The 12229-nt window shown below is 38.7% G+C and overlaps 1 protein-coding gene across 3 annotated transcripts in view; it reads left to right on the top strand.

The window, feature by feature from the left end:
- The window catches only part of RBM44 (RNA binding motif protein 44), a 27648-nt gene that overhangs the window by 7551 nt on the left and 7868 nt on the right, over positions 1 to 12229 (top strand). For all 3 annotated transcript variants that reach the window (XM_019523322.1, XM_019523320.1, XM_019523323.1), the window contains exons 2-9: positions 2614 to 4202; positions 4308 to 4366; positions 5506 to 5679; positions 6824 to 6992; positions 7081 to 7106; positions 8354 to 8438; positions 8816 to 8906; positions 9971 to 10102. In XM_019523322.1, coding sequence (XP_019378867.1) covers positions 2730 to 4202; positions 4308 to 4366; positions 5506 to 5679; positions 6824 to 6992; positions 7081 to 7106; positions 8354 to 8438; positions 8816 to 8906; positions 9971 to 10102 — 2209 coding nt within the window. In that variant the 5' untranslated portion in view covers positions 2614 to 2729. The remainder of the gene's footprint in view (positions 1 to 2613; positions 4203 to 4307; positions 4367 to 5505; positions 5680 to 6823; positions 6993 to 7080; positions 7107 to 8353; positions 8439 to 8815; positions 8907 to 9970; positions 10103 to 12229) is intronic.

Below are 12229 nucleotides of genomic sequence, written 5' to 3'. Positions count from 1 at the left end.
GTAGATATATTGTGCACCTTCACAGTAGAGGATTGCTGGTACCGTCCAGCCCTTGTGAACATGCATAGATGAGGCCTAAGATCTAGAATTAAGTTATTAAGGGCAAATTTAACCTGAGCATGAAAAACTTACTTGAACGGCTACAGCTATTTTATACCACATTGAACCTGAAGCAAGGAGACTGGAAAATGATTGTACTGAAAAAAATTTCATGACTTTTTTCTGTGTTCAAAATCTTATCCAAATAATTGCATTAAGGAATTTTTCTGTCTTTATTACCTAAATTCTCTTATGCTGGTATGAGATGATAGGGTAATAAATGACGTTACATAGGATAACTAATTTTTCATTTGTAATTTTGTAGTACACATTTATTCTTTTAACTTCTTTAGATTTTTGAAATCCAAAACAACTCTGACAATTTTTTGAAGATACAGTGAAAAAGTCAACAGACCAATACTTAAAATATGAATAGAAATTCCACGAAAAGTGTTTTACTGATGTTAATTTTTCAGTGGGTAAGTTGAGAATGTGCAGCATAGCATGCACTGGAGTTTTAATATTTTGGTTATGTGGGGGTTGAATATATAGTTATAGCTCTTGGGCAATAAATTACTGTGTATTACTGGAGTAAGCTAATTATATCCCCTAGTTCATTAAAAATAGACAATATGGAAGAAATAAAATAGTATGGAATATACAGTGAATGAAATTTGATAAGATGGAAAAATTTACTTTGTAGTAAGTTCTGAAATATCTTTCCTCTGTTCTGCTATATGGATGTTGGCTAATAAAACCTGCCTTGTTTTATGTGCCAAAGCTGGAACATTTTAAAGCATTGCCTGAGTATTTAGTATTAGCTCTATTTATGAATATTTCATAGTCATAAACATGTGTAAATAAGGATAATATAGTACAGTGGCAGCCTAAATATAGCATGACCATTTCCTGACTGAGTTTCTTTAACCAAATTAGTAAACTTTTTAATAAAGTTAGATTAATATATGGGGGTTTTTTTTCATTTTAGCTGCTGTTTATATAGCTGTTTTTGGCATGCTGTCCCCAAGTCGTTTTTTTGAGCTAAATTCTATACATCTTAAATCAAGACATGTACACTTTATTTTAATGACAGTTTGCAAAGTCTTTTCTGTCAGGCCTACAATTTTTGAGAACATCACTTCTTCAGCAGAGCCTTTATTTCAAGCTGGGAACAAATGATTTGTTGGATCAGAATTAATTTGAATTCCTCGAATATCAGTCTCCTTTCTATTATTATCCTTTGTCTGACCAATTGATCTTAATGCTTGGGCCAGGAGATCCAATTTTCAGAGGATTAATACTTCAGTGAATGCTTGGGGATTACCAGTCCTAGAGAACCATAATGCTATTCCTCAGGATGAGAGAATTCTACTTTATTTGTTTTAGTACTGGTCTCTGTATGGAACAGTTTTGAGATTTCCCCAAATTTATGATTCATTCCAGTATTCAGTTTTTATTTCTAACATTTTAATCCGGGGTGGGCAAAAAACAACCTGCAGGCCAGATCTGGCCCACAGAGGGACTTTGTCCGGTCTGCAGCAGGTCCGTTTGTCGTGCCTGGCCCACGTACTGTCTGGCCTGTTGCATGCTCCATCGCCTCCTGGGCGCACAGCAGGGCTGGGATGGCTCCACAGTTGGACTGCCTTTCTAGGCAGTGAAGGCAATGGCTCCTGGCTGATGCCACCACTGGCCCTAGCCCTGTGGTACTGGCAGGAACCCACGTGCACAGCTCTGACCCTGGCCTGCTGTGGACTTGATCCAGTGGAGTGGATCAGCTCTGAACCAGCTGGAACTCATGCACCCAGTCTCACTCCTGGCCTGCCCCGCATCTACTCTGAATTTGCCTGTTCATGCTGAGCAGTGGCAGCAGCAATGGTAGCAGCCGGGCAGAAGCTGCTGCTCAGCATAGGGAAAAATCAGCCCCTTCCCTTTGCAGCTACCAGGCCCTTGTTGCAGCTGTCTGGAGCCCATGCCCAGTCTGCCCTACCAACCTACTGCCAGCCCAGGGCTTACCCTCCTGTGACTCAGGCTGCTGTGGTCCTGGGTGCATGTGCAGACACTGCGCTAAGGAGCAGTTGACTAGCGCAAACGGTGCTGCAGTTAATTGTCAGGTTAATAGCACATGTAGATGCACCCAGTCAGTATTCAGCTGCATAACTGAGTGTTCTAAAGTTATTCACTTACTTTTAAGGGTTGGATCTCCAGTCAATTACTTTGATGCATAAAAGCAAATGCATTCTATTCATTACTATTTAAAACATTATGCAGTGTACTTGACAGTAGATACAAGTTTCAAGAAACTGTAATTTAGCTGGATTATGAAGAAAGCTGGAATCAATTGGGTAAAATAGTTTTCCATTGCATTTTAACTCAATAATAGTGGTTTTTCTTTATATGATTCTCTATATGATTATCTGATTCTTCATAGTGAGATTTGTTTTTTAAGCATACCCTAGCTTTTATCACAACCCAGTGGACAAAACATGATAGTGCTACATCTCATTCTGAAGTATGTTTACGTATAATATGCTTCTATTAGATTGAATGATTAGAATTTCCTTTTTTTTTAATCAGGTGAGATACTGATATTTAAAACCAGGCTGCTGACTTCAACATTGTATGGTGAAAGTGAATTAGAGGATGCTGAGTTTGAGTAGATTACTTCTGCTGGTAACCCTGATATTTGGATCATGGAACAAAGGGCAAATAGCATTGTTAATAACAAAACAGGAGCCTACCCTGCGGCATATTCTGCAACAGACCAATCTAATGGAGTTAACTGTTCCATTTCAGACCATACATGCTCCAGGAGTTTTTCAGAATTAAACTTGCAAGAAGAAAGCCTGTCTTGTTTAAGTTCATCAGTAGATGCAGAACTTGATAACTATAATAAAAGGAGAGAGTGTGTTTCTAATATTTGTGGCAACAAAAATGGAAATGAAGCTTGTGTGTTAGGAGAGGCCTGCAACAATATACATTTCAGTTGCAAGGAGTGTGATGACTACAGACACAAAAACGAGACAGATGAAGACTCACAGTTAGAGTACCATAGTGCTGAAGAGCAAGACTGTTATGATCAAACTACCTCATATATGTCTTTTGAGCATGAGAAAACTTCAGGGATCCAGAATTTGGAAGTTTTGGAGTTGGTAAATCCAATTTGTAGAGTTACAGCTGATGGAGAAGACCCTTTTGCCTCTGGACACAGTACGATTGAAGAATTTTGTAATGAAGTAGCTGTACCAGAACTCCCCCAAATGTTTGTTCAAGACTCCATACCTCTGGTGGATTATAAGGGTGTGAAATGTGAAAATGAACAAACCAATGAGATGTATCATAGCACTCTTTGTGAAAATTCCTTTGAAAGTAATGCTTGTGGGAGCACAGCAAGGGCTTATCAAACAGCACTTCAAGCAAACAGTTTAGAAAATCAAGACAAGATAAAGCATATTCCTGTTTTTGATAATGCCCGATCAGCCCCAAAAGCTAAAGAACAGGAAGTACCTAAAAAGAGAGATGGCCTCAATCACACATTGCTGAAGCAGGGAAATCCTTGCATATTACCCTGGGAAACATCTGTTGTAACATCCACATGGATTTCTAGCAAAAATACAGAAGATACAAGTTCTTATATTTGTGAAGAATCATTTCTGTCTGCGTTTGATACTGATTGTGATGGTTGTACCCAAAAGATTGTTGAAGCCAAATTCAGTTTTTCATCTGCAGCCTCCAGAATTCCAGTGAGAGAAAGTAATTTGTCTAGTGTAGAAATCAGAGACAAATCTGCTGGGGATAGTATGATGAGGGGTTCTGACTTAGAACAAAACTGCCTCATCTGCTTGAATAAGACCACATGTAATCATAAAGTAACCATTAACCAGACTGTTGATGCAAGTTCTGATTTTAGGGCTTGTTTTACAACAAGCAGAGCTACTAATGCCAAGGCTTCTGTGGCATCTCGGGCAGATAACACAGAGATAACAATGATGAATAAAACAAGGCCCAAGGAGTGGCAAACTGAGAACTATACAAGTGTTGCTTGTAATACAGATTTGTCATGCATACACAGCAACAGAGAGGAGATTATGTCAAAGCTTGCTGAGACAGGAGTAAATGGTACTGATACTTGTATCACAACACCTGAATGGATTTCCCAAATTAAGGTAATATTTTGAGCTCACTGAGCTACTCAGAATTACTTGTATAATTATGATTTTGATATAAGAAAATGCAGGTGTATAATTTTAATTACAGTGATTTATTTCCAGGATCCTCTGAAGCTGAAAAATAATGTGCATATTGGAGAAACGAAGGGAAGCCCTGAGAGGTTTGTCATTAATTGTCATTTTTATGAATTGATACTTATTATTATTTACTACATCTTTTTATTACTAATAATATAGTACCATAGGCCGTAGAGGTGCTTGGCTGTCTTCACTATTTTCATCCATTCCTGTCTACTATGTGCCTTTGTTCTCCTTGTTTCTTCTTTGTGGTTGGCCATATTTAATCTCCGTAGTTTAGACAGCCTTTCCCCTCCAGCACCTTAAGAAGCACTTTTTTTTAGTGTCCTGATTTGCTTCTGAAAAAGGCTGTAAAATTTGACCTGGACTCTGTGCTGGTAAGTAGGGGGCAGGCTGAAAGAGTGGGGTGGGGACCATGGGAGGACCCCCACCAGGCCCCATCCCCTGCCTGCTCCCCCAAATCCCCTGAGTGCCCCTCGACCCCCCCCCCCCAACCATGTCAATGGCTGCCCTGCCTGGTGCCAGCATCCCAGCACTTAAAAAAGCCTCGCACTCACTGGATACTGCTGGGCTAGGGGGCGATCCCCACGCTGCATGGGGTGCTCTGCCATGAGCCCCTACCCCCGACCCACTCTCCCAGCCCTGTTGATAGCTGCCTTGCCCAGTCCAGCTCCTGGTTCTTTAAAAAAAAAAAAAAAAAATAGCCCCACACACCAGCTGCAGCAGCAGCTGTCGGAGCTTCTGGGCACAGCGGGCATTGCTTCCCCACCAGGCAGGAGCTGGCAAGTGGGGGCTTTTATTAAAAGAGCCGGGATGCTGGGGCTGGGTGGGGCAGCCATTGATGTGGCTGGGAGAGTGGGCAGGGGATGGGGCCTGTTTGATTCGGAGATTCAGCCAATTCAGCAGCAGCCAAATCTCCGAATCAGATTCAGCTGAATCGATGCGGGACAGTGATTCGAATTGCCATCTCCCGATTCGGCCGAATCCAAATCCAAAGCAAATACTAGCTGCTTCACCAGACCTAGTCCCTAGGTATACTGGCTTTCCTTGTACTGGATAGTAGGAATTGATTTTAAATTTCAGGTTTCCCTCCCAAGTTGTGGTCAGAAGTAGTTTCTAAAAAGCTAAATAAGTTTAAAATGACACATGCATCAAGTAATGAGAAAAATATTTCTTAATTACATTCATTAGTTAATATTAAATATTTTTTTTCTTTTTAAAGGATGTTGCACCTAACCACAGAAACGGAGAGTTGCTCATCACACTGTTGTAAGAAAATGCTGCAGAGAGCTATAAAAGCAGATTTGCAGCTTCTACAAACTCATTACTGGATGTGCCGTCAGCACTGCTGGAAGATTTACAAACTTGTTACAGAGGAAAAAGAGTGTTTTAGCAGGCACGTATGATTTTTGCAATATCGCAGATATAGGATGTTCTCTAGAATGTGAAAAATCAAGCCATTTGTTAACATAAAAAGAGCAACAGCAAACACTTTCTTTCCATTTGGGCAGCAGTAGTCCTTAGTGGAATTAAAATATTTTAAATCTAATTAAATTGTTTATTGCTATAAAAAATATACTTGTATGCATTTTTATACATAAAGTTGTGATATATAATCACATACCCACTGCATTTCTCAGTTTCAGGTTATTACTGATTAAGACTTACCCATTGGACCAGTTTGGCTTGGTTCTGGTGAAAATATTTTCCTGGAGTGTAACGTCTGCATAATGGGTAGATAGTGGCAAATTATCAGAGCATTTTTTATCACTATTGGAAAATGGAAGTGCCACCATGTCAGATATTTAGTATACTAAATTTTTTTCTTTTCTCATGGCAGAACTAGTTTGGTTTGCCCTCCAACAGTATTCAAGTAATAGATACAAATACGTTAAATACTCTAAAATATAATGCCTTAAAGATGTCAAGTTAGGGGCCCAAATTTTGGATGTGGACAGATAAAACAGTTATTCTGACAGGGGTGGGAACAAGTGTAGCTTGCTGCATCTTAGGCTTTTCTTTTGTAGTTGGTCTGTGTCTCCTGTATCCCACCACAAGTAGAAGCAACAGAAAGTATTCTAGCAGCCGTTCCATTCCCATGAAAAGTGCCTTGGTTTTCCACAGGATTAAGAGTGGATAGCTGAAACAGTAACAACACGTTAGCTGCAAGTGGCAGGTCCCCCACTTTAAACCAGTGTAATTATTTTGTCCACCTACAGCTTTTGTGCCCACTTTCTAACCTTTGACTTTTAATATCTCTGTTTTACTTACCTAATCGTAAGTTGGGATGATGATACTACCTTTCATGTCCATTAATCAATGCATCTTCACATCACCTACCAGAAGAAAGTCAGATACTATGGTGACAAACACCATAGAAAAGGCTGTGAGGAATTTAATAATTCTATATTCAGCACAGAGTTTACATAATAAGAAGTAAATTAGGTATGAAGCTACACATCGAAAGATCCAGATTAAAAAAAATTATGGAATACGAGTTCCCCACTGTACCTGAAGTGTTTGTTTTCTATTTTTAACAGGAATTTAAAAAGTGACTTTGTCAACTTAGTGTCTGCTTTTGAAGAACTGAAAGTTAGGTACAAAAATATGAGAGAGAAATTAGTAAGGGGCATACCGTTAGATGCCTTGCCCCCGTTATCAGTAGAGTCCAAATTGCTCTCCATCTTTTCTTCTTACATTCCATCCAAGGTAATTAGTTTTTAAAACAGCCTCTTTGCCAATAGGAATTTTGTTTTTATTGAAAAAATAAAGCAAATCTTTTTGTTTTCCTTGACAGTTAGTAAGTGAAGATCTTCATTATGAGTAAGTCACTACAATTTTTGTTTATGTATTTTGCTAAGAAAGAGGTAAGAAGTGAAATTAAACAATACAAGTGTTTGGATGTTTGTGTGAGAGTGTGCTTTGAAATGGCATTTTGGCAATTTGGTGGGTAATATAATAATATTTCAGAGTGGAGTTTTGCTGTTACTTTCAAAATAAATTTTCTCAGTTTGAGAGATTTTTTTTTTCCCAACTGTCATCACTGAAAACTATATCTGGAATCTTCAGTTGTGTTGTTGCTGCCTTGTATGTCTGGCTTGTAATAAAGGTTTTTGCAGTCGGTGCACAATAAGATCCGTTGTTAAATGTAAGACAGAAAAGAATCCATCTAGTTTTTCTGTAACAGCATTGGGCCTCCAGTGCTAAGGGTTAAGTAGAAGCAGAACAATATCTCTCTTAAACACAACTACAAAAGTGATGGAATGAAAAGTTAAGCCACCTTACAGTGTGTACCTTCTGCTCGTTCTTGAACAGACACTTCATTTTCCATTATCACAACTATGATATACTAGGGTTCAGATACCCCAACAACTTTAACCATCATATACAAGTTTCCAAGCACTTTATCAATTTGCTCCCTCAACTTTTTCTTGAGCAAGCCACCTTTAACATTAGCTGGATTTGCTTATTAGAGAAGCTTAGGGGAAAATAGTTTGGCAAAAGGGACTCAGTTTTGCTGACCTCTCACAAGGAAGGAGAGTGTGGACATTTTGGAACAGGTAGTTTCTGACCTTTTCTAAAGTAGGTTATTGTTTGGGCTCTACTGAAGGATAATTGTTCAGTTATGAATTTTGTGCAAGTCTTTTTTTTTTTTAAACAATAAAGACAAACTATGCTTTTACTTTTTTCCCTTTTAACATGCTTAGAGAACATTTCTTTTTCTTTGAAAGTATATTAAAATATAAAGCGTCCTTGAATAAGTTGTGTGTTTATTCCTTATTTTGAAAACATTTAATTGATAGAGAATATATGTTTTGAAAATTATGCTATATAACTGGTGTTTATTGAGCTTTATAATCCAGGTAGACCATAAATACTGGAGGCTGCAAGAGAGAGCGGAACTGTGGGGAAAAAAACCCTGGTCGTACCTAGTTAACTCCTTTTCAGCATCTGCTCTGCCACTGCATGATATAGGATACTGAGCACAAAGCTATGGTCTGACCCAATAAATGACTGTTCTTATGTACTTTTGCCAAAATTGTTAGATCTTTTTGTTTGTTTGTTTACAGTGTTGAGCCAGGGAACTCAGAAATGGAAACATTAAAACTTAAAGAGACTGAAACATCCACCAGCTTGACAGGAGCACCCTCTTCTGTGAGTTTCACGAGCCTTTAGTTGATTAACGTATAAGCAGCTGATAATCTACTTTAAATGTGTTCTTATATGTAGACAGATTTTTTAGAGTAGTATATAAACATGGAACTTTGAACACTATATCCCAGCCAAGAATTTTTTGTGCTAGCAATAATATGCAATACAACTAGCATCAAGTGGGGAAGAGTTATACTGCTTTCAAAACTTGAAAATGATTAGGTATCCTAAGAATGATTAGTGAACAAAACACTTCTATAAGATATCAGCTTGTCTGTTTTATATACTATATAGTCAGAAAACATTAATATAGTAAAACATGCATTTTATGTAAAAAAGTACTGCAACTTACATATGATCCAATTACTTACGTATTATAGATTGCTTCTCAGAAGGTGTGTTTACCAGATAGCCGTAAACTTAAAAGTAGGACCTTTGAAGAAAACTATAAAGATGAAGATGTAGAAAAGGGTAAGTTAGTTGTACCAAATCCAAGGGTTTTTTAATTACATTGAATACCAATGACCCTTTGGGCATGTGGACTTATTCCCTCTCCCCCATGCCCCTTTCCATTTCCCTTCCTTCCCCCTCTTACTTACATGGCCATCCAAGGAAAACTAAGGGTTTGGTCCATTTACATCAGTCATAAACATATCTGAGCTGAAGACTTGTTTTGCATTCTGTTGGTTTCTTGGGACTGTGTTTACTGCATGTCACTCAAAACAGATCCAAACTCAACTAATGTCTCTTACTACAATCCTTTCCCCTTTTACATTTTTTAGATTATTACTTTATTATACTACTTTAGCAACAACCTGAAAAATCCTGCTTTATCTAAGAGTAAGTGCATCTAAGTCCCATGGTACCTGTGCACATTGCTTCATATATCAATTTTCTTTTGTGTCCCTTAGTATATATACTCAGTGTAATTTAGTGAGTACTGCCAGGTATTCATATGTATGAGGGAAGTCATTTTCTGGAATCTTTCCAGACTAGCAGACTGAGCAGGGTTAAGGAATAGGATTAATGTTAAAATAATGCTGTTTGTTTAAATAACATGTATTTATAAATAGCAGTGGATTTAAAACTTCAAAATGCTTCTCTTTCTCTGTTGGCCTGTTTGTTGTTCAGTTTATCAGGAAAAAGACAAAATATGAACTCCAATATAAGTAATATTTAATATTATTTTTACATTTGAAATACTGTGCATGTTGCACATAAATTGGCCTCAGTTGGTGTAAACCTCTTTCCTTTATCCCCCTTGTTTACTTTTATTTCTCTTGTGGAACAGGGATTGGCCTCTTCAGTTGTGTTTAAAGTACTATTTATGGGTCTATTAAAAATCACTTCATATAGAATAAATACTTAGTCAACTGCCTAGCTTACAGATGATAAACAGAAAAGACAAATTACATGCTTGAGTCGGAGCAAGTCAATGGGAGAATCAAAATGAGTTCTCAGGGCATCACAACTCCTAGCCTTCGACAATTACTTAAAGTTAGTTTCATGTATTCAAATTAATTTTAACTGCATAGATTTAAGAAAAAGTCAAGAACTATATGGACACTGGTTTGATGCTAAAGAAAACTTGACAGCAACTGATCTTTTAGTAACACTTCAGGGAAGTGCAAAGGAACAAGGAAAACTAGAGAGAGTGCGTACAACAGGTAAGTTTGAGTTAACTAACTGAACATTGCCTTAGTTTTATCCTCACTCCTTCAATTAAGCTATCCTTATAGTTAATATCTGTTAACAGCACTTCAAATCTGCGGTGTTCTGTTGACTTGATTAGTAATTTTGGAGAGGTATAAAACACTATAAATACCTCCTGTATGTTCATTTGAAAGTGATCATGAAAAGCATCTAAACTCCTTGGCTAGTGAAGATCTTCTAATCTCCTGACAAGCCATTCATAAGGGGCTTGACAATTTCAGTGTCATCCCGAGGGAAGAAGGCAGGGTAGATTTAGTTAGTCTACATAGCTGCAAATACAGAGATGTAAAGCATAAGCTTTGGAGAGGGCTTACTTCATCAGATGCTGTGAAGGGACTGCAGAAATCAGAGCTGCTAAATAGAAAGTAGTGATTAGAATATAAAGGGTAGGGAAGTGGGAAGGAAAAGAAAAGGGGTGCTTCCAAGAGAGGCAAGGGTGAGTAAGAGAAAAAACAAAGCACTTATGCTTTACGTCCCTCAGCAGGTTGTAAAAGCTAATTCAGGCAGTGAGATAAGAATTCATGGTCTCTGTTTAGACTAAACACAATCAAGTCTGTGGATGATTTCTTGTTCTGCAATTTCCTGTTTGAGTTTGTTTTAAATTTTTGTTATCAAAGAACTACTTTGAGGTCAGTGATGAAATGTCCAGGGAGGTTAAAAAAGCATCTGATGAAGTTGGCTGTTGCCTATGAAAGATTATGCCTCTGGATCAGAAAGTCCCTAAGATGCTACCTTCTCATGCCTTCTGACTGAGTAACACAGCTAGGTACCTTTCTCAGTGTTTTGTGTAGGTACTGTGACTTGTGAGATGCGAGTCAAAGGATGACTTTTTGGCTGCTTGTTATTCAACAATCCAAAGGTTGACAGCTACTCATTTAACACAATAGGTCTTGAAGCTTCACCTTGGCACCATTGAACTGTACCTGTATTATATACTGAAGTGCATCGAGATTTAAAAGCTCTTAATACATTCTTGGGCAGTGTTTGACACAGGCTTCTCCTCTAAAGGATATTACCATAGTCAAAGCATCAAAATTTCCCGGGTAGGAAGGGATGGGATTGCTTGAATGCCAGTTTGCGCCTTGCTCTGAGTCCTGTAAGCCAGTGGTTCTCAACATTTTTCCTACCAGGACCCACTTGCAAAGATCCATGGCCTGTTCTGACCCACATCCCCCTGGGCCATGCTGATGCCCCTCACTCCTGACCTACAGTCCACTACCCCTCCCCAGCTGACCCCATATCACTTGGAGCTGCTGCAGCCACTGTGCTCTGGCCTAACTCACACCCCTGGCATGGGCTGGAGGGAGGAGGAGGAGAGGTCTGTGGAACCCTCCTGCCCTGGGCTGGGGCTGGTGCACCATGCCAGACAGCCTGGTCATGGCCCCTCCTGCCCCCTGAGCAGCATCTCCCAGCCGCCCCAGGCCTACAAGCACGGAAAGCAGCCTGACCGTGCAGCTCTCCCCAACCCCCTTCCCCCACTGGAAGGGGCAAGAACCTTTTTGCTGCCTCTGTGCCCTGCCACAGCTCATGACCTTTTGAAATACAGTAAAATCCCTGTTATGCGGCATTCCACCATTTGGAATGCTCTTAACTGGAATTTCCAGTTGGCTGGCTGGATGCAGGAGTGGGGAGGGGCAGGAAAAGCTTGCACACTGCTGCTGTCATCCCCTCCCCTTTCCCTTCCCATTTTTGGGTCGCAACCCAAACTATGGTACTGTATATTAGTTAGATAGACAAATGTATGTTAATGTTAAAGCCCTTTCTATATCATTAGAAACAATTAATGTCTTTCTGAAGAAGCATGTGAAAAAATATTTTTGTCCTATAGTTTAATTTCTAATATTTCTACTGTGTATTTTTCTTAGTATTTTAAGGTAGGTTTTTTTTTAAAGATCTAGTTTGAGCATTTTTGTTACCGTATTGGGAAACATATTTCCTCCATTCATTAACTTTAATAGTTTTGGAGAAACCTTTTGCCTTATGTATTTTCTGATTTTTTTTTTTTTTTTTTTTTTTTTTTTTCCATTTTTTTAAGGGGAAGGTTTTTTTAGATTTAATTAAAATGGGATGTAATTTTTTTT

This window comes from Gavialis gangeticus, unplaced genomic scaffold (assembly GCF_001723915.1).
Source record: "Gavialis gangeticus isolate Ggan-Ray unplaced genomic scaffold, GavGan_comp1, whole genome shotgun sequence".
NCBI classification, from domain to species: Eukaryota; Metazoa; Chordata; order Crocodylia; family Gavialidae; genus Gavialis; species Gavialis gangeticus.
Note: the sequence above shows the minus strand (reverse complement) of the source record. Positions and strands in the feature narration are given on the sequence as shown.